We start from the raw sequence: 27,168 nt of genomic DNA on the forward strand, positions 1-27,168 counted from the left end.
GAAAAGGTTAAAAATAGGGCTGTCAATTCATTGCAGTTAACTCATGCGATTAACTCAAAAAAATTTATCGTGATTAATGGTACTGTTAAACAATACAATACCACTTGAAATTTATTAAATATTTTTGGATGTTTTTCTACATTTTCAAATATATCAATTTCAATTACAACACAGAATACAAAGTGTACACGGCTCACTTTATATTACTACAAATATTTGCACTGTAAAAATGATAAACTGAAGAAATAGTATTTTTCAGTTCACCTCATACAAGTACTGTAGTGCAATCTCTTTATCATGAAAGTGCAGCTTACAAATGTAGGTTTTTCTGTGACATAACTACACTTAAAAATAAAACAATGTAAAACTTCAGAGCCTACAAGTCCACGCAGTCCTACTTCTTGTTTAGCCAATCGCTAACACAAACAAGTTTGTTTACATTTATGGGAAATAATTCTGCCCACTTCTTAATTACAGTGTCACCCGGAAGTGAGAACAGGCGTTCGCATGGCACAGTTGTAGCTGGTGTCACAAGATATTTACATGCCAGATGCACTGAAGATTCATATGCCTCTTCATTCTTCAGCCATCATTCCAGAGAACATGCTTCCATGCTGATAGTGCTTGTTAAAAAAATAATGCATTAATTAAATTTGTGACTGAACTCCTTGGGGGAGAATTGTATTTCTCCTGCTCTGTTTTACCCACATTTTGCCATATATTTCATGTTATAGGAGTCTCAGATGATGACCCAGCACATGTTGTTCATTTTAAGAACACTTTTACTGCAAAATACAAAGAAGATACCAATGTGAAATTTCTAAAGATAGCTACAGCACTCAACCCAAGATTTAAGAACCTGAAGCACCTTCCAAAATCTGAGAGGGATGAGGTGTGGAGCATGATTTCACACAAAGTAAAACTATTTCCCCTTGTTTATTTCCCCTCCTACTGTCCTTGTAAAGTGCTGGAAATGGCCCACCTTGATTATCACTCCCTGTCCCACCCGCCGCTGCTCTCCTGCTGGTAATAGCTCACCTTTCCTGATCACTCTTGTTACAGTTGTTACAGTGTGTAGGGTAACACCCATTGTTTCATGTTCTCTGTGTATATAAAATCTCCCCACTATATTTTCCACTGCATGCATCCGATGAAGTGAGCTGTAGCTCACGAAAGCTTATGCTCTAATAAATTTGTTCGTCTCTAAGGTGCCACAAGTACTCCTTTTTTTTTAAATGAGCAACACCCTGATGCAGAAACTACCGAACCCAAACCATCAAAAAAGAAAATCAGTCTTCTGCTGGTGGCATTTGACTCAGATGATGAAAATGAACATGCATTGGTCTGCACTGCTTTGGATCATTATCAAGCAGAACCCGTGATCAGCATGGAAGCATGTCCTCTGGAATGGTGGCTGAAGCATCAAGGGACATATGAATTGTTAGCCCATCTGACGTTTAAATATCTTGCTACGCGGGCTACAACAGTGTCATGCAAACGCCTGTGCTCACTTTCAGGTGACATTGCAAACAAGAAGCAGGCAGCATTATCTTCTGCAAATGTAAACAAACTTGTTTGTCTGAGCGATTGTCTGAATAAGAAGTAGAACTGATTGAACTTGTAGGCTCTAAAGTTTTACTTTGTTTTATTTTTGAATGCGGGGGTTTTTTGTACTGAACTCTATTTTTGTAAGTTCAACTTTTATAATAAAGAGATTGCACTACTGTACTTGTATTAGGTGAATTGAAAAATACTATTTCTTTTGTTTTTACAGTGTAAATATTTGTAGTCAAAAATAAATATAAAGTGAGCACTGTACACTTTGTATTCTGTGTTGTAATTGAATTCAATATATTTGAAAAGGTAGAAAACATCCAAAAATATTTAAATAAATGTTATTCTATTATTGTTTAACAGCGCGATTAATCGTCATTAATTTTTTTTAATCACTTGACAGCCCTAGTGAAAAACCACAGCAGGTTTCCAATTGTCTTAACAGATTAGGTTTAACAAAGCAGTGCTTTAAGCAGCTGAATGGGGAATTAAGGCCTTGTCTACACTAGAAAAGTATCTGTTGCTTACATCAGGGTGGTAGGAATGAATGCTGTTGAAACAGTGTTGAAGTCTATCCTTAGCACACTTGCAGGTAAACTACATTCAGCATTGGTTTCACTCTTTGTTGATTCCTACCACCTGCTCTCAACAATGGCTATTTTTTTGAAGTACAGTCAGGATTAAAGTAATAAATTCCTAGAACAGATTAAAATGAATCTGCCTTGGCAACTCCAGTCAGATTGGCAGCTTTGGGTTTGGAGGCATAATTGTGATTGGCATACAGCTGGTGGCAGTGACTATGAATGACAGAAAGGTATATGATCTTACAGAGTTTTAATGTGTTTGGGGTGGGTTCAGACACAGACACACAGATGTTGGAAGCAGTCTGGTGACACCCAGATTTAAAGTTTGAACGCAAAGATGGTCTGATAGAGCCTTGAAAGTGGTGCTGTGCTACATGCGTGTAATCTTAATTACTGCTTTTGTTGTTTTTACTCATCTTTATTCAAAGAAATAATAGGAACAATCTAAAAAGTAGAATAAGAAAGAATATACCAAGTCTGTGTCTGTTCATTTTTCTCACAACAAAGAAACAGCATACTCCAGAAGTCCAAAGCCTCCTAGACTGCTTGGAAGCTGACACAACTCCGAAGTCTTGGTAGTTCAGTTTATGTAACTACCCAAAAGTTTGGATAATGTTTCTACCCTCTTAGATCTACAAAGCAGGGCCAGAATTAGTGAGAAAAGCCTTTCTCACAATATTTCTCTATTTCTGCTTCACGCCTTAAATAGGTAATGCAATGACTGCACTGAAATGAAAAATAATGGTAAAAACGTTAACTGATTGTCACTGAGTTTTCCAAGAGCTTTGGTTTGATTTCAGTTCTATTTGGGGACAAAGATTCATAATGGTTTTTATTTTGTAAGAATCAGGTTGCATTTGATGTGAAAATGATTCTGATAGCAGAAATTGATGATTATGAGTTTATGGAAGGATCAATTCAAATAGGAGGATAAAGCTGAGAGAGGATAACGCTTCTGTAAAGCCTAAATAAGATAAATTAACAAATGTAGCAAGGAAAATGATTAACACTGTGTGGAAGGTAAGTGGAATCATATTTATGGCTTTCTTTACAGTAGAGAATGGAACCATTTGTAACTGAACTGGTGGGGTGACACTGCTGTAAGTACCAATGCAGCAGTGTGTCCACAATAGCCATTCTGTTCTGGTTGCAGTTTTGCCCTGTATACACACTTGTGCTCCATTACATAGCTTTGGTTGCATTGCCCTTTGGATTTTTTATCATACAGTTCCCTACTTGACAGTCTGAAGCAGTGGATTCTGGGAGCTAGTGCAAGGACTCCAGAAGCTCCTCTATTATACACAAAGTTGCAGGCCAGCTGCAACAGCAAAACAAATTGACATAGGTACACTATAAAAAGCAATAGAGATGCTATCCTCCAAGTTCAAAAGTGCATCTCACTGGGACTCCAATTTTCCTTTCCAGGATCTTGTAAAGGAGTGGAATGGCTATGAGGCAGCAAGAGTAGGAGGTAATTCAATAAGGAGTGGTATCCTGATTTAAAATGTTGTACTGTGCAGGGATTGCAGGCATAGGTGTGACAGCTAGTTGTTGCATCAGTACTTCACTTATGCTTGAGCCCTATGTAATAGTTGAAAATTTATTTTTGGAACTGTCTGTCCTCCATTTGCATTTCCCATTCCTTCTGAAATTAGCCCTGCATCATTTCCCTGTTGTCCTGTCTGAAACCTTCCTATTTCTCAAAGGTAGTTTATTTTATGCTCCCCAAATTTATATGTCCAAGTCCAGTCCAAGTCTTTATTCATGTCTCTGTGCATGTCTAGGTCTTCCCTGTTCTTCCTTTTCCTGGACTTCAGGTCTGTCAGTCATTTCATCTCTATGGATCCAATCTGCTTTCCCCCAGGTCTGTTCTGGGATGTCCACAGTAGCCACTAAAATTAGAAATAAGAAATAAAAGAGTTAATAATCATAGCAAAAGCACATCCCTCCCTTAGTACAACAAGGAATGTGATCAAAAGTAACCATTCCATTTCACTTTTGAATTCCAGTTCTTGGTCACAAGGCACTTTCTTCTTTGAGTAGAGATGGTAGGAATGTAGTATTAGAATTCACACACAACATTTATAAGGGTGAGTGACGATGCTAGATTAATGTGAGGATGGGAGATTGGCCAGGAGGTGGTCACTCTAACTAGATTAACAAGGGAAAGAAAAGCAGTTTGCGAGAACCAGCACTGTGAATGAAGAAGTTGTCTGAGCTACTGTAGGGGTGGAGAGAAATATGTAATGTCCCAAAATTTGATTGTAAAGCTAGAAGACTTGTTTTGTGCAGGTTTTTTGACATAACTCCTGAATACTGGGGGGAAATCACATCTAAGATTAATCATATCTCCACAAGACTTCAATCGATGTATTTGATCTCTGAGAGCTGGTGGGATAGACAGCATAATTAGTTCCCCTACTCTCATGGTCTGTAGTTATCTGTACTTCATTGTGCCATCAAAATATGCCTAAGACTGCTTTTCATGCATTAAACAGCAAGAAAAAATAAAATTTTTGATTGCAGGTAGATATAAGCAGCAAACTGTGTATGGATTGAGAAATACAATGTCACATGAACAATTACACCAATATGCCCAATATTACAATCTTGCTATAGAATCTTATTTTTAGACCTCTTTTTGTTGTGATTTCTAGGTTACTTTTGACTTTTTTCTCCCCTCTTCTCCATCATTTTGAGTCTGGCCATGAGGTATGACATGGCACAGCCAGCTGGGCAAGCTGAAGCAGGCACTTCCACCCCGAACTCTGCAGCAGAAAGCACGGGGCAACATTACTGAGGGACATGCTGACCCTGGTGGATTACAGGGGAACTGAACTGGGTGGGCTGAGGAGAGGGTCAGTAGCTATCACTCGTTCTGTAGGGGCGGAGAGAATGGAAGAGTTGGACACTTCCACCTTACGTGAGGCATTATCCCCTATCCACAATCACTCAGAACAGCATTCATAGGAACCTGGAAACCATTCTTCTGTCCTCAAGCCTACAAAATCCTCTACCATTGGTACATTTTACAATAAAAAGCTGCCATACCTGCTGTAGAGGCCATCTCTCCTGTTCTGCGTCCTGCAGAAATGGTCTAGGCATAGTCTCCACCTCCATCTCTGGATCCTGAGATTCCAGCAATGTGTCCGGAATCACCTTGTCTGGATCCTTGTCTTGCTGGTCCACCTGATGTCACAGATCCTGTGCTCTCCTTTTTTCCATCACCATTGTGCTGAAAGGAACCTCCATGCTATCTAGAAGCATCTCAGGCTATGTAGGAGAGCGAATGCTAAGAACTCAGTCCAGTTTGTTGTAAAAGGGGCACATTTTTCAGCATAAACCAGATCTACTGTAATTGTCCCAAGCCTTGTTCTTCTTGGACCTTCAGTTCCTTTACCTTCTCTCAGTACCCTTTGCCACCTTGAGCAATACTCATCTTGGTACCCAGTAGCTCACGTACCCAGTCATACATTAAAGTAGTGTGAAAGAAAGACTAGTTTCAGGTTGTCCTGGATCGCCTCATTGCCCCAGATGGCCACTAATGCCTGCACATTTGCTGTCAAGCCACCTGGCAGCGTTCTGATACAATGGCCTCCTAAGATACATGCCGACAATAGAATCAGAATAAAATCAGAGTCTGATCACTGTGAAAACAGCATGCAACTAACTCCATGCTGTTTGTTGTGTTATTTGTATTCATAAGTGTTTTCAGGCAAACTTATCTCCTTTCTGACAAAGTGCAGAAAGAAGACCACACAGGCTGTATGAGTTGTGACCAGTGTGCTGTGAGGTGGTAGTGGGAGGACTGTTTGCACAGCTATGGCTATTATGCCAGTGATCTTCATCTTCTGGTGATTAGCACCACAAATTTCTCCAGTGTAGACAAGGCCTCTGTGAGGTACATTTGAAAGCTCTCTCCACATTAAAAAGTGTTAGGGATATAAGTACAAGACCAGAAACTAGGAACTCCTGAATTCTAATCTAGAATGACAATGACAATGTGCAGCAAAGCTAGGGGCTGATTCTCATTTACACTAAGACTGCTTAATGCAGCCCTGGAAGTGTGAAGAGGCTTTAAAGTTGAGTAAATTACACTGACAGCCATTTTAAGACCTCTTCACAATGCCACGGTGGTGAAAAGCGGCCTTCATGTAAATGAGAATCAAGCACCTAATCTCTCAGGTTTCCAATCTGTACTATAAGGATAATACTACTTACAGCGGTCCCCGTTAAAAATTCAGCATTCATCTTCAGTCACCACAGTGCTGGAAATCATGGTAGTTCTCTATTCAGAGAACAGGAAATAAGTGCAGTATCTCCAGCATCATTGCTCATTATGCAGCACAGTTTCTGGATAAATGTTGTCTTTTTAATGGCAACCACTGGGCCTCAGTGAGGTTTAATTAGCCAATGACAGTGACTTTAAACTGTAAAGTCCTGCATAAGTGCTAAGTATTATTTTTAACTATGAAAGCGTGCAGCATAAGAAAAGAGAAAGTATGGCTTTGAGTCTGAAAGCGCTACTTTCCTAAATTCCAGTGTTCTGTGCATGGAAAACAGAATGGGTTGAAATATATATTTATGTTAAGCCATTTTGAAAAATATGTGCAAGCTTTGCCTGTGTTCATCCATAGAGATGAACCCTTCTCAATTTCTCTTTTGTAATCAGACTGTGTGCTTTCCTTTAGTACTGTAGATCACATACAGTCCCTTACACAGCACATGTGGGCATCACTAATGAGATTTACTGTTTATCCATGCCAGGTTTCATCATTCACTGCAAAAGCAGCTTGCTGAACAGAGGGAGAGCTGGACTGTGGCTAGTGCTGCTGACATTTAATAAGAGGAGAGGCTTGGCAGGGGGATTGTGGGATATTACCATGCTATGATAATGCTTTTAAAATGAAAAATATCATTTCCAAACCTCTTTGCAAAGCAGGAGGTACCATTTATAGAAAACTGTTTGGGATGGGGAAGGAAGCAAATCAGTTACAGCAGGTCCTTGTAGAGCCACAGAAATAATAGCCAGGAGTAGGTGGGAAGAGACAGAGACAAGACTTCATTCCACTTCATCATAAGATTCCATAAAACTTTTGGGGCATATTCCACTCAGTGTACAGGGAACTTTATGCACTGGCCAGAGAATATGCCCCTTAGAGCCATATAGTGTGCATTTGAAAAAAATGTCTTTGAACACAGAAATGGGTCCTCTGGGATGGGATTTCCCCCTCCCAGGATTTCCTTCCTCTTTATTCCACCTCCTATTGCCACCCTTACATTCAGGGATGCAGTAGTTCTCCCACTGGTCAAGGGCTGAACACACCTCCTTTCAGAGTCTGTATTCACTTCTGTAAACACCAGTCAGAAGAGGCAGTTGCTCCCAGCCACTATGTAATTGATTTTGGAAGACAGAACAAGGATGAATTTGAATATATCAAAGTCCTAGGCCACCAGTGTCCCTCCCGTTTTCCCACAACTGAAGGATATAGTGTAGGATTCATCCACCTGATCTAAAAAGCAATGTCTCCTCAATGGTCCAAATGAGGAAAACCTTCCTCCCCAAGATCCCTGTCAAAAGACTCAGAGTGGGGTAGAGAGCATAGAATTCTTTCTAGAACAAGCAGTTTAATCAGGTGAAGTTGCAGTTCATAAAGCTACCAAATATACAAAGGTGTGTTAGTCTACATATTAATCAGATAACCTCTTTGTGCAGGGACTAGCGATCAAATAACAAAATGTTACTAAGAAAGAAAAGAGTATTTGCCCTGGAATACCCAGGCATGTCTACAGGGATATGTTTATTTGTATTAATAAACTTATCACTGCAATTTTACAAGTTTTTTTTATAAGTGACCTTCCAAAACATGTTCCAGGTGGGTATCAGGTCTGCTGACTGATGGCCAGATGCTAGAGCTAATTTAACCAGCTAGCATAATCCCGCTTCCATGTGGTGGTTGGACTCACTCTCGGCCAGATTGGGATACCGTTACTCACACTGAATAGTACCTGATTCCACAAGTCGTCCCATTGATTTAAATGGAATTACTCATGGTGAAAAATGATGTTAAATGTGAGTAAGGGTAAGGCACTCTGGATCTCTGTGTGCATCTCCCTCCCAGCAGCAGTTTACCATGATGACCCTGTAGGATGTGTCCTGAACGGGTACTGGTCTCAGCTTTCGTCACTGTTTGCTGATCACAGAGGGGACCCAGGGAATGGCTTAAAGCACAATGTCTGTGGCTTCCTATCATAACAAAATGGAATATATCCAAAAACTTAGAAATAGAAATAACATTTAAGAAATACTTCTTGATATTTCAACTTTACTACAGCTACATGTGTTTCTTAGCTCATTCCACGGAAGCTGCCATTTTCTGCCTATAGGAGAAGAAGAAATTCATTCTGAAATGAAACCAAGCTATTTTTAGGTGTTTTGGAATATATTTAAGAAAGGATGTCAGGTAAAAGTAGGGGGGTGGGGGTTGTGTAAGTGTTTGGTTTAATGTAACTTGTATTTCTTTATTTTCATTGCTGGCAATTGCAGAGAGAGAGAACCTGGAACCCATTCCTTGAGAAATGGCATGCCTCTAACCTCTTCCCTTCCCTGCTTCTTCAACACAGTGATCTCCAATCGGATTACTTCCCTACCAGATAAATCCCAAGGATGAGACAAACACTTTGGGGTAGGGACTGCCTTTTTCTCCTGTGTTTGTACAGCACCTGGCATAATCAGGACCTGTTGCATGACTAGGGTTCTTAGGTGCCACAGCAGTACTATTACTATTAATAATAAATCGGGCTGCAGGCTGGAATTTATTTCTGAGAATAGGTGGGATTCTTTTGGGGCCAGAAACCACAGCAAGGGTTGAACCAGAGTTGGAGCCAGAAGTCACACCAATGGTCAAAACTGGAGACAGAATTAGAAGTCACACCAAGAACCCAGAGTTAATAACTGGAGTCAGAATGAGGGACAAAATAAAGGAACAAGGTGAGGTAACAAAAAGGAGCGGGAACCAGGCGAGGAGGTATGAACATGATCTCAGGAGTCTGGTCAGCCGCAGGCCTAGCAGCTAGTCAGACAAAGGGTAAGGCAGGAACAGGAACCTTTATGCTAAGAGGTGTCCAATCATCAACCTGCTGCTTGTCAGGTGATGCTACTGAGTTAGCAGGTTTAGCCCCTGTTGAGGGATATCAACTAATTTCCTTGTCTGGCCTTGCGGGGTGGTGTTGCAGGGGGTATGGCTCACCCTCTTGGCAACCCCGCAGGATTGGATGATGCCTCACACTACTTCTCCCCCACACGCTCAAGGCTGGTCTCTAGGAGCCATGGGGTCAGGCTTTTCATGGTGATCCCTGTAGTTTTGCAGGGGCACGAACATGATGAGCTGGCGCCCAAGAGCATTCTTCTCGCCCACGATCTTCCCAGTCGATCAAATAATACAGTGCTCGCTCCTCTGTGTATTTGGGAATCCATGATGTCCCAAACTATGTACTCCTCATGGCCTTGTATTTGAACTGGGGGTGGGAGCTGTGGCACCAGCAGGGAAACAGATTATTGAGAAGAGGTTTCAGGAGGGATACATGAGATACCAGATGGATCTTCCAGGACAAAGGGAGTACTGCAATTCATATGTCACCGGACTGATTTGCTAAAAGGTGTAAGGGCCTTTGTATTGATTATCCAATTTGTGCATAGGTTGATTGGTCTGTAGGTATTTAGTGAACAGCCATACTTTTTGATCAACCTTCAGAGGTGGGACCTCTTTGTGGTATGTGTCAACATGATGTCTGTAGGCTATGGCAGCTTCTGGATGCTCCTTTAATTTAGCCTGGGTGTTATGAATAGTCTGTACCAGATCTGAGGCAGCAAGAACTGTTGTGGACAAGGGGACAGAGGGATGGGCATGATGGGAGGTGGATGTATGCAAATGGACATCCAAGACATGAAACACTTCCTTCCAAACCCTGAATGTAAACTGAAAGCCTCAATCTGTGGTAAGATGATCAGGAAGGCGATGGAGGTGAAAAAATGCATAATTAAGTGTTTGCAGTAATTTCTACAGTTGGGAGGCATATGCACGGTATAAAGTGGGCCTTTTTGGTAAGTTCCTCCACTATTGTGAGTATAGTATTGTGTCCTTCTGATTCTGGTAGTTCTATTATGAAATCAAGGGTTTTATGTGACCAGGGTCGGGAAAGGTTTTCATACTGTATCAGGAGGACAAAACGCTTGCTTCAAAAGGTCTTAGTCCAAGCGCAGGTGTCACAGAACCTGATGTAGGATCAGACATCATCCCGCCTCTGTGGCCACCAGAATAAGCAGGCTACTGCATGCCAAGTCTTGGATTGTCCAAAGTTAAGTTGGTTAAGCATTATTTATTCTTGACAAATCCACGCTAACTATTCCTTATTATCCTCCAGGTGCTTACAAACTGATTGTTTAATCATTTGCTCCAGTACCTTTCCAGGTACTAAAGTTAGGCTGACAGGACCTGGGGAATTATAGACCACCTTATTCCCCTTTTAAAAGACAGGTATTATGTTTGCCCTTCTCCAGACTTCTGAGACCTCTCCCGTCCTCCAGGAGTTCTTAAAGATAATTGCTAATGGGTCTGAGGTTGCTTCAGCTAGTTCCTTAAGTACCCTAGGATGAATTTCATCAGGCTTTGCTGACTTGAATACATCTAACTTATTTACATATTCTTTATCCTGTTCTTTCCCTATATTGGCCTGCGTTCCTTCCCCCTGGTTGTTAATATTAATTGTATTGAGTATCTGGTTGTCATTAAGGTAAAGATTCTGTCACAGGTATTTTTAGTAAAAGTCAGGGACAGGTCGTGGGCACTAAACAAAAATTCATGGAAGCCCATGACCTATCCCTGACTTTTACTAAAAATGGTCTGGGGGGCAGGGAGAAAAACAGACTCTGCTCCTGTGGCAGGGGCTGACCGCTGCAGCTTCAGCCCCAGGGGGACTGACCCCACCCCAGACACTGCTCCGGCAGCCCCGGGGCTGGCTGCCAGTCAGCTGTTCTGGCAGCCCTGGGGCTGGCCGCTGGCTAGCTGTTCCAGACCCGCCCCAGAAGAAGTCACAGAGGTCCTGAAAAGTCATGGAGTCTGTGACCTCCATGACAGAATCGTATCCTTAGTCATCATTAACCTTTTTAGTAAAGACTGAAGCAACATAGGCACTAAGCACTTAGCTTTCTTGATGTCATCAGTTATTAGCTCTCCTTCACCACTGCAAAGAGGACCTACACTTTCCTTTGTCTTTTTCTTGCTCCTAATGTATTTAAATAAACTATTCTTATTGCCTTTTATATCTCTTGCCAGGTGCCCTAACCTTTCTGATTTTGTCCCCACATACTTGTGCACTCCTCCTTATCAATTTGACCATGTTTCTACTTTTTATAGGATTCCTTTTTATTTTCCGGTCATTAAACAGCTCCTGATGGAGTCATATTCATCACTTACTATTCTTCCTGTCTTCCTTTGCATCAGAATAGTTTGCAGTTTGTGCTTTTACTATTGTCTCCTTGACGAACTGCCAGCTCCCCTGAATTCCTTTTTCCCTTAGATTTTCTTCCCATGGGACCTTACCTACCAGTTCTCTGTGTTTGTTAAAGTTTGCTTTTTTTGAAATCCATTATCCCTGTTCTCACTCCCTTCCTTTCCTTAGAATCATTAAATCTGTCATTTCGTGATCACAGTCACCCAAATTGCCTTTCACCTTCAGATTCGCTACCAATTCCTCCCTGTTGGTCAGAATCAAGGCAAGACAGATTCACAAAGGAAATGGTGCAGTTTCTGTATGTGGGGTGATGGTTTTTCTGGTTTCACAGGTCTATGGGACAACCATAAATGATGATGCAGGGATACTGTGTGTGTGCATTTTGTTTTTTCGAAGATGTCCTGGTAGTCTCGGTATTTTATGGGAAGGCATGGTTCGTCATGGAGAATTGGTATTTCTGGATCCAGTGGAGTTGCCACCATGTGGACGGGCCTCTGGGTTCTTCAATCGGGTTTCTCCAGCTTGGGTTCTAGGATTCCAGGTTCTTGAACTGGGAGAAGCTCAATGGGAAAGAGATAATGTGTTGCGACCACAGAATATGGGGGTCATGCCAGATTAGCCAGGTGTCCCAAAATCAAGGTAAGATGCGGGACACTAATAAGAGTGAATTGTAGGACTTCCTGCTGTTCCCCAGTCACAACTTTAAAGATGCGGTCTCTTGAGTAACTGGGCCCAACATCAGTGGGAACCCGTCTACTGTTTCTATCTCATCTGTGGTGTTTTGTGGTTTTACTGGAAGGCTGAGGACCTGAGCTATAGAGAAATCCATTAAATTATCCCCCACTCCCGAGTCAACTGGGGCCCATTGCATGGGAAAGGCCTGTCTGTCCTGCAGGATCTGCAATTGCAGGGGAATTGGTCGATGTAAGGAAGAATGATGGGCTCCCAGTTTACCAGAACCTTGGGATCTTTCAATGGTGGTGCCCAGGCTCGAGACCCCAGCTGAGCCTGGGCCATAAGTACGGCCCTACTGGATCAGACCAAAGGTCCATCTAGCCCAGTATCCTGTCTTCCGACAGTGGCCAGTGCCAGGTGCCCCAGAGGGAATGAACAGAACAGGTAATCATCAAGTGATCCATCCCCTGTCGCTCATTCCCAGCTTCTGGCAAACAGAGGTTAGGGACACCATTTCTGTCTATCCTGGCTAATAACCATTGATGGACATATCCTCCATGAATTTATCTAGTTCTTTTTTGAACCCTGTTATCATCCTCTGGCAAGGAGTTCCACAGTTTGACTGTGCATTGTGTGAAGAAATACTTCCTTTTATTTGTTTTAAACCTGCTGCCTATTAATTTCATTTAGTGACCCGTAGTTCTTGTGTTACGAGAAGTAGTAAACAACACTTCCTTATCTACTTTCTCTACACCAGTCATGATTTTATAGACCTCAATCATATTTCCCCTTAGCCGTCTCTTTTCAAGCTGAAAAGTCCCAGTCTTATTAATCTCTCCTCATACGGAAGCCGTTCCATACCCCTAATCATTTTTGTTGCCCTGTTGGGCTGGCAGAGATTTTGGCAGGGCACATGGATACCTCCTGTCCTGCTTCTCCACAGTAGAAAAAGAGGTTTTCCTGTCTCCAGCACTCTCACTCGCTCTAGGTCAGGTGGTACTGCACCACACCTATCTGCATGGATTCAACTAGGGCCAGACTTCCTTGAGTCTGAGGGATGAACATTGGGCAAGTGTGGAACATAGAGGGGGGCTTCCTGCATGTCATTTGTCGTTCATGAAGTCTGATGTCTATCCTGATACACAGGTCCATTAAGGCCTTCAACCTGGCAGGAGAGTCTACCTGTTCAGGCTTGTCCTTTCATTTGTCACAGAGACTGAGCTGAAACTGATGGAGGAGTGTGACATCATTCCCCAGGCAATGTCTGTGGCCAAGCATCTAAACTGCGTGACACAGGAAGGGGCCGACCCCAGTTTTGCCGAAGCTTACGTAAGGGAGTCTCTGCCATGCGAGTTTTATGCAGGTCCTCAAAAATGGTGGCAAATATTTGCAGGAAAGAATCCTATCTTGTCAGCACTGGGTGATCCTTTCCATGGCATATTCCTGCGGCTGGAGCACAAATAGGAGTCTGCGCTGGGTAATCAACTTGCAAAACTTGCTACAGGTACCATCGTATCTCTCTGGTAATGGAACTCTGGGGTTGGTCACCCAACCTGGTGTCATAAGGGGAGTGGGTACCTGCAGTTGTTCCAAGTGCTGCTACTTGTTCCCACACAGAGCAATTTTCCATTTGCTGATGCCATATTTGATCCCTGTGTCTCTGGTTCTCAGCCTGGAGGACAGTAATCTGTTTCCACAGACTCACAAGCCCCTGGAGCACTGGTGAGGCAGGAGCACCACTAATGTCCATACTCGGTCCAGGGGTTCAGCAACAAGTCCTGGAAGAGACTGAGAGGGTCTGAACTAACTGTCAGGGCCCACAACATGGGCAGTCTGAGTTAATGGTCGGAGTCCAGAGTAGAGTTGGGGTCAGGAGTCACACCAAGGGTCACAGCTGGAGTCAGTCAGAAGCCATGCTAAGGATCAAACCAGAGCCAGAAGCGCACTAAGGGCCAAGAAGCCAGAGTCAATAACTGGAGTTAGGATAATGGAGCAGGAAAAGGAACGAGGTGAGGAACAGGAATAAGGAGTGGGAACCAGACGAGGAAGCAGGAACTTAGTCTCAGGAGTCTGGTCAGCTGCAGGCCTAGTGACTAGTTGCTCAGACAAGGAGTGTGGGAAGAATAGGAAGCCTCATGCTAAAAAGTGTCCAATCAGCAGTCTACTGTTAGTCAGCTGATCCTGCTGAGTCAATGGATATAGCCCCTGTTGGTGGGGTTTCAGCTGCAGTTTCCTTATTTGACCTTGGAGTGCAGTGGCACATAGGGTAAGAGTCTCATTTGTAAACCTTGTGGACTAGGTTCGAGAGCTGTGGTGCCTTACAGTTCGACTGATGAAGTCAGGCTGTAGGGACTCGGGAAGGCAGAGCTGAGAATGTGGGTGGAGTTTAGTACTGAGGTCAGAGGTAAAGGATGCATGATCGGTATAAGAATACTAAGCTGAAAAAGAAGGGAAGGGGACAGATCAGCTGCCTGCTATTTCTCTGAGGGGGAGGCTTCAGTTTATCTCCATTTGAAATTCCTAGATGCTATCTTGCAGTAAAATAAAGTAAGGCAAGTTAAGTTCAAACAAAATTATGTTTACCTGAAAAATTTGTCTTATTTTAAATTTACCAAAAATTGGTATTCACAATCCAGTGTTTCCTGGCTGATTTCAATGCACACTAAATTGCTCCCTGTCCTAATTTCTACCCGTTAGCAAGATAATGGCATTCTTCATGGAGTTGTACATTTTTAAATATTTAATGTCAGTTTTAAGAAGACAGCTTTGATGTTCTCTTGATACAAAATTTTAAAAACAACACTGGAGTTTTCCTTGAAGATTGCTGGGAACCTTCACTTCGGGGAGTTTTATACAGACTTAGCAAGTCATGTCCAGTCTCTTTGTCCAGCCCCTTCCAACGGTTGGGCTAGAGTGGGGAGATGGTGGACAGCATAATTCCCCTCACTCCAGGAGTTTGGGGACCCACAAATCATAAAGCTGGCTCTGAGATCGCATCCTAATTTGGAAAACTCCAGTGTGTTTCTGACCTGCTCTCTGCTTCTTGTTGTTCACTACCATGGTAATAAATAACATAAGGATCAGAACAGTCTGATTTAGGCATCCTTCAACCCCTCTCCTCCAACAGTAGCATTGTTCCCTATAGCATTTACCTCTGATGACTTCTTAGCAATGATTTGGGGTGCCACCATTTCTTGGGCCATTGCCACTTTCCCTGGTGACTGAAAAGGCTGGTTTTGCTGTGGCGCAGATGCTGCCTTAGGAAAATAGTCTGTCAAAGAAAGAAATGTTTTAAAAAAAATTACTTTGGCAAAAGAAAAAAACGAGTTTTACACAGGTGTTAAATTTCCTGGAGTTAATTGGGTAGAAAAATGCCTCTGAAGCCTCATTTGGTCCATTAACTGCAATGCCACCTGCCAATGACTGGGATTGAATACTAACAGCTTTTATAACTCTTTATGATAATGGACAAACCCAGATGGATTGAAAATTCAGCACAGCCCTCCTATTCTTACCTACTGCCTTCCATGTTATATCCCCAGTGTGTAAAACATGCCTTCTTTTATAAACTGGTGAAATGAATGTAAGAAGCAGGGTTGTTCTGCTTGCTTATGTGAAAATTATACAGAGAAATGAATGCCCAGCAAACCAGTACCAGAATCATCCCCTCCCCTCCCACCAAACCTTCCAATTACTATTTAAAAGGAATATTATTACTGCAGCATGGCAGACATGTGCTGTACATCACAAGGAACTAAACAGGAGTTTAGAGACCCTTTGAAAAGATAATGACAAATTTTAAAGACCACAAGCCACTAAAAGAGAACTTTGTACAGAGACAAATGTGAAAAAATATGAGATGATGAAATGATATTGTCATTAATAATTTTTATTTTATTTGCTACCATTTCGGACTGTTTTTATATTAGCTTTTTTTCCCTGGTTATATCTTTTAACAGCCTGGCTTAACTAATAATTAATCAAAAATTATTTTCTTGTCTAGTGCTGCAATGAATCATGATTCTCTTGTTGGGGTTATGGCAAAAATTGTGATATCACATATTCAGTATTGTGATTTCACATGGCAGGATAAAATAGGAGTGGGATTGTGTATGTAAAAATGAGAGAGAATGGGAGAGAGCACTGAGAGAAAACACCTTCATTTGATGCCCTTATTTTGTGGGTAAAAGAGTAAATATTGTTTAGATATTTTGGCAGCTTCTCTATGGACAATCTTTTACACTCAAGGGCCATTCAGTAACTTTCCTAAAACTGACAAGGCATGGATGGGGGTTCCCTTTGGAGCTCACGAGCGCGGTGGATCAGCTAACAGGTATCTCTGTACAGCAATGCAAAGCACTTCCACCCACAGGTATGTGAAACTTTGTTCAATAAAAAATGCAGATTCGGTGACACTAGAATGTTTCGTGAGTTCATGTTGGCTTAGCTGAAGTGTTTGTGTTGAAATAAACATTCCAAAACAGTTGATTTTTTTTCCTGTTAAAAACAGTTTTATTTCAAAATTTCCTTCATAGAAAATTTTTTTAAAAAATTAAATTAAATCCAAAATGATTTTTTTCTGATTTTTTTCAGAATTGCCAGTGAACCAAAAAAATCCATTATTTGCACAGCTCTACTTCCAGCAGGAGGGTGCTCTTGGCTGGGATCAAGGGGTTCAGAGGGTGGGAGGGGGATCAGGGCTGGGGCGAAGGAGGGGCTCAGCGGTGCAGGCTCTGGGCAGCGCTTACCTCAAGCAGCTCCTGGAAGCAGCGGCATGTCCCCCCTCTGGTTTCTATGTGGAGGTGCAGCCAGGCGGCTCTGTGCGCTGCCCTGTACACAGGTGCCGCTCCTATATCTTCCATAGGCCGCAGTTCCTGGTCAATGGGAGCTTCAGGGCGGTGCTTGGAGCGGTGGCAGCATGTGGAGCCCACTGGCTGCCCTTATTCTTAGGAGCCGGAGGAGGGGACATGCCACTGCTTCCGGGAGCTGTGCGGAGCCGCGGCATGCATGTATGGAGCGGCCCCTGGCCCAAGCTCCCCAGCTGGAGCGCGGGAGTGGGGCAAGCCCCAGACTCCACTCCCTGGCAGGAGCTCAAGGACCAAATTAAATTGGCTGGTGGGCCCGATGTGGCCCACGGGCTGTAGTTTCCCCACCCCTGCCTTATAGGGTCAGTACATTTCAGATATCTGTGTGTGTCTTCTTTAAACAAGTCCAGCAATCAAGTTAATACAGGTAATTTCAGGTTAGTTCAAGTTAGTTAGCAAACAGTTAGGTTGTAGGCTTCCTTGTAGTGTTTGTCATGATGGTTTAGACACCACAGATTAATCTGTGACTAAAGTATTGTGAATTTGTGCTGTTAAAGTAAGTGAGAGGTGTGTGAGAGACAGTAAAAGTCATGTTGTTTTATACCAGGATTGTAGTTAAAAAGAGATGGGTTTTGCATTATTAACCCTTTTGACATTGTGTACATACACAGAAACACCTTCTAACCATTCATGTGACTGGAAGTTTAGAAAATGTCAGTATTCTCAGTGTTAACCTAGATTTTTCTGAGTTTAGAATGATGGCTATTTAAAATTTTTAGTACCAGGACTTCAGAATTTGTACATAGATTCAGTCGCTAATTGCCAACTCTTAAATTGAAAGATGCTTCAATTTATTAAGTACATTTTAGAAATATTTGGCTAGAGGGGTGTAGTTTTTCCTCCCTAGACACGTATAGCTCTCAGCAACAGCTTTGTTGTTAGTCCTTCACTCCAGCTGCTGTGCTTTTTATTTATTGCCTCATCTTCCACTGAAATCACAGTGGGATGTTGCAATGTGTCAGGTGTGACAGGTTGAATCCCCTTCCTGGGGTTCCACCTGATGTGCTGCAGTCCCACTGAGCCCACCCTTTCCACCAGCCTGGGTTTCCTCACCCTGTTCTTGCTGTGCTTGGCTCTCAAACCTTCTCCAGCACACAGAGGTAAGGCCACACCCAGCTGCAGACACAGACTGAAATCAGCTCTGTGTTGGAAGATTTAGCTAGGAGAATGGCCAGCATTCACGTGCACACCTTCATTGGGGTATAAACCCAAAATAATATGTCTTGCACTATATAGAAAGATCTGCATAGCATAAGCTCATAAAAATTTGCCCTCTCCCTCAATGTGGAGAGAGATATGCACAGCTTTTTGCCCACCCCCCACCCCAGATATGAATTGCACAAACTGGGTTTTGAAATAAAAAAGAAATGTTTATTAACTACAAAAGGTAAATTTTAAGTGATTATAAGGGCTAGCAAACAGAACAAAGCTGATTACTGAGCAAATAAAACAAAACACGCAACCGAAGCTTAATTCACTAAAGAAACAGGTTACAAAATGTAATTTCCCACCCTAAATGTTGTTTTAGGCAGGTTGCAGAGTTTCTGTAGCTTAGAGTTCCAGTAGTTTCTCTTTACAGACTGGACCCCTGTGTCAGCCTGGACTCAGCCCTTGCCTTTCCCTCAGCTTAGTTCCTTTTCCTTCGGATGCTTTTTGCAATCTTCCTTCTTGGACAGGGAGGCAATGGGGACGAGTCCTGATTGACTTACTTCCCAGCCTTAAATAGAATTTACATAAGGCAGGAATCTTTTGTTTCCCAATCTAACCGTCTCATCCACTCTTAATGGAAAAACACAGAAAGCCCAAGATGGGGGGGGGGGGGGTCTAGTACCAGGTGACATGATCACCTGACCCTGTAGTGTCAAAGCAGCAACGCTGGGAGCATCTCAGGAAGGTGGGAGATTAGTATCTTCCAAGTCTTATTGTTCTTCCTAATGGCCCATTGAGGATGATTGCCTACTGTCTGGTGGGTGTTCCCTAAGTACACACACAGTTGTAATTGTTACGTAATCAATATTCCTAACTTCAGATACAGAAATGATATATGTATACAAATTGGATAACCTTTCCAATGATACATGACCAATCTTGCATAAAACATATCTTAGTTATGCCATATTCATATCATAACAATATTTTATGAAGAATATGGGGTGTAATGCCACATCAGGTATATGCAGTAGCTCTTGTTTTGCCCAGGGTACAGTAATTGATGTGTTAGACAGAAGTACAGTAGAATCATAGGGTTAGAAGTAACTTCAAGGGTCATCTAGTCTAACCCCCTGCCAAGATGCAGGATTTGTTCTGTCTCAACCATCCAAGACAGATAGCTATTCAGCCTCCTTTTGAAAACCTCCAGTGAAGGAGCTTCCACAATCTGCCTCGGCATTCTGTTCCATTGTCCTATTGTTCTTACAATTAGGAAGTTTTTCCTGAGATTTAATCTAAATCTGCTATGCTGTAGTTTGAACCCATTGCCTCTTGTCCTGATGTCCTTGGCAAGAGAGAACAACTTTTATGCATCTTTTTTATGGCAGCCTTTCACGTATTTGAAGATTGCTATCATGTCCCCCCTTAATCTCCTCTTTTCCAAACTAAACATACCCAGTTTCTTCAGCCTTTGCTTATATAGCTTGCATTCCATCCCTTTGATCATCTTTGTAGCTCGCCTCTGGATCCTTTCCACTTTCTCTACATCCTTTCTATATGTTGGTGACCAAAATTGGACACAGTACTCCAGCTGAGGCCTAACCAGCACTGAGTAAAGAAGTACTATCACCTCCCTTGTCTTGCATGGTATGCCTCTGTTAATGCAACCTAAAATTGCATTTGCTTTTTTTGCAACAGCATCACATTGCTGACTCATGTTGAGGCTGTGATCTATGACAACTCCCAGATCCTTCTCAGCAGTCCTGCAGCAAAGCCAGTTATCCCCCAGTCTGTATTTGTGCGTTTGGTTTTTCTTCCCTAAGTGTAGCACCTTTGTCTTTGTTGAATTTCATTTTGTTGTCTATTGCCCAGTTCTCCAATTTATCAAGATCCCTCTGAATTTTACCATATCCTCCAAAGTGTTGGTCAACACCCCAGCATTGTATCATCTGCAAATATAATCAGTATGCTCTCTATTCCTACATCCAGGTAATTAATAAAGATGTTAAACAACACCAGATCCAGAACAGATCCCTGTGGAACCTCACTTGAGACCTCCCCCAAATCTGACATGATTCCATTAATAGTTACTCTTTGTTTGCTGTTGTTTAACCAATTATTAGGGCTCTACCAAATTCATGGCCGTGAAAAATGCATCACGGACCATGAAATCTGGTCTCACCCGTGAAATCACTTGAGACCTCCCCCAAATTTGACATGATTCCATTAATAGTTACTCTTTGTTTGCTGTTGTTTAACCAATTATTAGGGCTCTACCAAATTCATGGCCGTGAAAAATGCATCACGGACCATGAAATCTGGTCTCACCCGTGAAATCACTTGAGACCTCCCCCAAATTTGACATGATTCCATTAATAGTTACTCTTTGTTTGCTGTTGTTTAACCAATTATTAGGGCTCTACCAAATTCATGACCGTGAAAAATGCATCACGGACCATGAAATCTGGTCTCACCCGCACATCTTTTGTGTGCTTTTACCCTATGCTATACAGATTTCACCAGTATTTCTCAAACTGGGGGTCCCAACCCAAAAGGGAGTCACAGTGGGGGATGGGGGTCGCAAGGTTATTGTAGGAGAGTCACAGTATTGCCACCCTTACTTCTGCACTGCCTTCAGAGCCGGGTGGCCAGAGAGCAGTGGCTGCTGACCAGATGCCCAGCTCTGAAGGCAGTGCCCCGCCAGCAGCAGTGTAGAAGTAAGGATGGCATGGCATGGTATTGCCACCCTTATTTCTGCACTGCTGCCTTCAGAGCTGGGTGACTGGAGAATGGCAGCTTCTGGGCTGGAGAGGGCCCAACTGTGAAAGCAGCAGCGCAGAAGTAAAGGTGGCAATACCCTGCCTTGACATCCTTATTTCTACACTGCTGCTGGCGGCGGCACTGCCTTCAGAGCTGGGCTCCCAGCCAGCCGTCACTGTTCTCCAGCTGCCCAGCTCTGAAGGCAGTGCCACCACCAGTAGCAGCACAGAAGTAAGGGTGGCAATACCGTGACCCCCCTACAATAACCTTACACACACACCCCTGTGGAAGTATAACATTGTATAAGTATAACGTTGTATAAGGGGACATGCTGGATACATTGTATATGAGAGGGCATGCCAAAACATGTTACAAAGTATCTGAGGGAGCACACGTAGGGACAGTTAGCTTTTGAATGGAGAAGCAATTAAGATAGAGCCAGCACGTCTAAGAAGCAGGCATCAGAATGGAAGGTGTGAAGGGCAATTAGTTAAGTTAACTGGAAGCTGTTAAAGGAGATTGTTAAGGGTGGCAGGTAATTGAAGATACGTGACTGGTCTCAGGGATCTCGAAGAGTGGTGACTAAAAATCTTTTTCTTCTTTTGTCTGTAACTTCTCTGTAACTTGTTCTCCAAAAAACTGTATAAATTAAGAGACACAAGCCCCACTCGGGGGGCTCACTTCTAAATGTATTAGCAGAGCAGCTTTGCTAATAAAACAGAGTGGTCTGATAAATTGTGAGTCTGAGTCAAAATTTGACACCCCAGAAACCCTTTTTGGGTCAGGACCCCTAAAGTTACAACAGCATGATATTTCACATTTAAATATCTGAAATCATGAAATTTATGATTTTTAAAATCCTATGACTGTGAAATTGACCAAAATGGTCCATTGGCCCTACCAGTTGTATATCCACTTAATGGCAGTTCTGCCAAGTCCACATTTCTACAGCTGACCTATCAGAATGTCATGTGGGACTGTTAAAAGCCTAGCTGAAGTCCAGGTATATTATGTCCACCACATTCCCCCTATCCATCAAACCAGTTACCCTGCCACAGAAGGAAATGAAGCTGGTTTGGCACGATTTGTTCTTAGGAAATACATGCTGGCTGCTAGTGCTCACCTCTTCATCCTCCAGGTATTTGCAAATTGAATGCTTTATACATTGCTCTAGTAGCTTCCCAGATATCAAAGTGAGGCTGACTGGTCTATAGTTCCCCAGCTCCTCCTTTTTCCCCTTTTTAAAGATGGGCACTATGTTAGCACTTCTCCAGTCTTCCGGGACGTCTCCTGTCATCCATGAGTTTGTAAATATTATTGCCAGGGGCTCTGAGATTTCTTCAGCTAATTCCTTCAGTACCCTCGGGTGAATAGCATCTGGGCCGCTGATTTCAACTCGTTCAGATTGGTCAGAAGATCTCTAACATGTTCTTTACTTATCTCGATCTGCATCCTTTCTCCTTTATTGTCTGTGGTAACTTCGCTAGTCATCCGGTCACATGTTATTTTTTGCGAGAAGACTGAAGCAAAGTAGGCATTGAGCAGCTCTGCTTTCCTGTCATCTTCCGTTACCAGTTCTTCTCCATTGAGCAGCAGACCCACACTGTCCTTGATCTTTCTTTTTTTTGTCTGATGTATTTGAAGACCCCTTCTTGTTGTCTCTAACATTTCTTGTCAGCTGTAACTCATTCTTTGCCTTGGCTTTCCTGATTTTGTCCCTACACATTCACACTATTCCCATGTATACTTCCTTGGGTGACGTGCCCCTCCTTCCATTTCCTGTATGAATCCCTTTTGGGTTTTGGATAGCTAAAAAGCTCCTTGTGCAGCCACATTGGCCTCTTGTGGCTCTTCTTATTTTTCCTCTGCATCAGAATAGCTTGATGTTGAGCCTCCAGCAATATATCTTTTAGGAACTGCCAGTTCCCTTCGATTCAATAGTTTATGTCAAGCGCACACACACTGACAGAAAGAACAGGTACTAAAATAAATTAAACCCTTTTAATTAGGGCTGTCGATTAACCACAGTTAACTCATGCGATTAACTCAAAAAATTAATCTTGATTAAAAAAATTAATCGTGATTAATTACAGCTTTAATCGCACCATTAAACAATAGAATACCAATTGAAATTTATTAAATATTTTTGGATGTTTTTCTACATTTTCAAATATATTGATTTCAATTACAACACAGACTACAAAGTATACAGTGCTCACTTTATATTATTTTTTATTACAAATGTTTGCACTGTAAAAACAATAAAAGAATAGTATTTTTCAATTCACCTCATTCAAGTACAGTAGTGTATTCTTTTTATTATGAAAGTGAAACTTACAAATGTAGATTTTTTTTGTTACATAACTGCACTCAAAAACAAAACAATGTAAAATTGTAGCACCTACAAGTCCACTAAGTCCTACTTCTTGTTCAGCCAATTGCTAAGACAAACAAGTTTGTTTACATTTACAGGAGATAACACTGTCCGCTTCTTATTTACAGTGTCACCTGAAAGTGAGAACAAGTGTTCGCATGGCACTTTTGTAGCCAGCATTGCAAGATATTTATGTGCCAGATATGCTAAACATTTGTATGCCTCTTCATGCTTCGACCACCATTCCAGCAAGCATGAAGCATGCTTCCATGCTGATGATGCTCATTTAAAAAAAAAATGTGTTAATTAAATTTGAGACTGAATTCCTTGGGGGAGAATTGTATGTCTCCTGCTCTGTTTTACCCGCATTTTGCCATATATTTCATGTTATAGCAGTCTTGGATGATGACCCAGCACATGTTTGTTTTAAGAACACTTTCACTGCAGACTTGACAAAACACAAAGAAGGTATCAATGTGAGATTTCTAAAGATAGATACAGCACTCGACCCAAGGTTTAAGAATCTGAAGTGCTGTCCAAAATCTGAAAGGGACGAGGTGTGAAGCATGCTCTCAGAAGTCTAAAAAGACCAACACTCTGATGTAGAAACTGCGGAACCTGAACTACCAAAAAAGAAAATCAACCATCTTCTGGTGGCGTCTGACTCAGATGATGAAAATGAACATGCATTGGTCCACATTGCTTTGGATCGTTATCAAGCAGAACCTGTATCATCAGCATGGATGCATGTCCTCTGGAATGGTGGCTGAAGCATGAAGGGACCTACGAATCTTTAGCACATCTGGCACGTAAATATCTTGCAACACCTGTTCTCATTTTCAGGTGACATTGTAAACAAGAAGCGGGCAGCAGTATCTCCCACAAATATGAATACACTTGTTTGTCTGAGCGATTGGCTGAACAAGAAGTAGGACTGAGTGGACTTGTAGGCTCTAAAGTTTTACATTGTTTTGTTTTTGAATGTAGTTATTTTTGTACATAATTCTACATTTGTAAGTTCAACTTTCATGATAAAGATATTGCACTATGGTACTTGTAATGGGGGAATTGAAAAATACAATTTCTTTTGTTTTTTACAGTGCACATATTTGTAAACAAAAATAAATATAAAGTGAGTACTGTATACTTTGTATTCTGTGGTGTATTTGAAATAAATATATTTGAAGATGTAGAAAACATCCAAAAATGTTAAATAAAAGGTATTCTATTATTAACAGCGTGATTAGTCATGTGATTAAACGTGAATAATTTTTTTAATCTCTTGACAGCCCTACTTTTAATATATCTCTTTGACCTGTGCTCTCAATCATTCTCACAAGCTAATTAGGACCAGGACCAGTCTGTTCTTAAACTGAAAACTTCCAAGTAAATTTTTACAGCTCCAGAAGTCGTGGTGATGATGATTCAGTACGTAATGGGCTTCTCTTTGAGTCAGTACTGCACCAACACCCCAGGAGGTGCTGACCTTGCAGTCTTTTGCATGAGACATAAAACCAAGGTCCTGAACACTTGAAAGGGTTAATTATCCCAAGGAATATTTGCAAAGCTTCTCTCTGCTATTATCATTGAATATAAGGTATTTCTTCTTCACTTCCAATACTAGGTGCTCAAATACTATGATGGAGGGACAATGGCCCAAGTCTGTAATGGGATTTAGGTCCCTAAACACCAGATTTAGAGGCCTGAGTCTCAAATTTAGGCACCATTGGGATCCACAAAACCCCCACTCAGCTGCCACCTAACACTGTAAGTCCCTAAATTCGCTCAGTGCCTAAATTTTTGATGTAAAAGTTCCCTCGGTGCCTACGTTTCTGCCTTTGGGAATATGTACGTCTCATTCTAGAAAAAGAAAAGGAGTACTTGTGGCACCTTAGAGACTAACAAATTTATTTGAGCATAAGCTTTCGTGAGCTACAGCTTACTTCATGGGATGCATAAGTGACAATGCCCTTATAAATTTTAGATCAGTGGTTAAAAGGGTGTGAGAGGATGTGAGAGATCTCTCCAGGATGTGAGAGATCCAGGTTAAATTCCACCCTCTGTCTGATGAGGAGAAAGAAGTTGAACAGTAGTCTCCCACTTCCCAGAATAGCACCCTTATGTGTCTCCCTCAATCTCTCCTGTTGAAGCTGTTGCAGTTTGGATACATAAACTCCCCAGTAGGGCTCCCCACTGCACAGAACATGTGATCTCGACATGGCACACCTACAGTATACATTGCAAGCCAGAGGCAGTCACAGGTAACTGAACTCATTAGGTCTAATTCTCATTTACACTAAGGCTGCTTTACCCCAGTTTGACAGTTTAAAGAGGTCTTAAAGTGGATGTAAATGCAGTTCACACCCACTGGAAGGTGCCTTTACTTTGCCAGAGTGATGTAAAAGGACTTCAGTGTAAATGAGAATCAGGCCCAAGATTAGCACTATGCCAGAAAACTATTAAGAAAGTTTGAAAGCCAGATATGGGATATGGTATCTTGGGGTATACATGAAATTAGATGCTTAGCTATCATTCTTCTTGTTCACATGCACAGAATTTAAATGACCATTAGATTTGGGAGTCAGGAAGGAATTCTTCACCTCCATCCCTGGGCATACTCGTAAGAATCTCCCGGAAGAAGTCACCTTCCTCTGGAGCACTGAGCTGGGATCATCCATTAGGGTTAGGTAGCTATATCCTGAGCTATCAGTTTCCTGTGGTTGGAGGAAGGTGAGTGGCACTGTGAGTTATACACACTGTATACATCTATGCTGCAACTAATTTAATTTTAAGATTATTTTTTAAATCAATGTTGTTTCCCTCCAGCTAATTGGGGAGGGGGGAGAGACAGAGGGCTTGTCTACACTTGAAATGCCACAGTGGCACAGCTGCACCACCATAGAGCTTCAGCGTAGACACTACTTATTGTGAAGGAAGGTGTTTTCCCATTGGCGTAGGTAATCCACCTCCCTGAGATTTGGTAGCTACATCGATGCAAGAATTCTTCTACTGCCTACACCCCGGCTAAATTGGCTTAACTATGTCACTCAGGGATATGGACTTTTCACATCCTTGAGTGACATAACTGGGTCAACCTAACTTTTTCGTGTAGACCAAGCATTAATCATAACAAAGATTTTGGGACAATATCCACACATGTCTATTTGGAGACAATATTACAATGTTAGGAAGAGCAAACCAGTGTTGGTGTAATAATGGATAGCTTGTAAAGCCTGAATTTGTTAGACTGGATAATTATACTATTGTCTTTTATATCATCCTGACTGTCTTTTTCATTTATTTTGGCTATAATAAATTACCTGTTAAATCTGACTTAACCAGATAAAGAACACTCAGTTCTCAGGTGTCGTTCACTTGAGAACTGCTCAGTGTCCTAAGGATTTGAGAGGTGGATCAGCAGGACATGTGTGTCTGGAGCATTAGAAGTGTTTCTGAAAGGGGAATAGTTTGTATCTTCTGTCTGATGAGAGGAAAAAGGAGAGGTCAGCAGGTATGGGGTGGGAAACATGAGGATATACTCATCTTCAGTTCTCCAATACAATTTACTAAGAAACTAGTCTGAATGTTAAAACCCTATCAGCCAAGAAATAAATCGAACTGAAACTCCAGCGTCTACACATTTATGGTGTTTAGATATTACAGCACATATGGTCTATAAATATCAAGCCCTATC

General features: G+C 41.9%; 1 protein-coding gene across 1 annotated transcript in view; it reads right to left on the reverse strand.

Annotated features, from left to right (window-relative positions):
* Positions 1-27,168, reverse strand: part of ENTHD1 (ENTH domain containing 1) — a 59,005-nt gene that overhangs the window by 19,256 nt on the left and 12,581 nt on the right. Inside the window, 1 exon segment of the mRNA XM_074950234.1 lies at positions 15,479-15,597. Within this exon segment, the coding sequence (XP_074806335.1) occupies positions 15,479-15,597 (119 nt within the window).

Source organism: Natator depressus, chromosome 1, assembly GCF_965152275.1.
Source record: "Natator depressus isolate rNatDep1 chromosome 1, rNatDep2.hap1, whole genome shotgun sequence".
Lineage (NCBI taxonomy): Eukaryota > Metazoa > Chordata > Testudines > Cheloniidae > Natator > Natator depressus.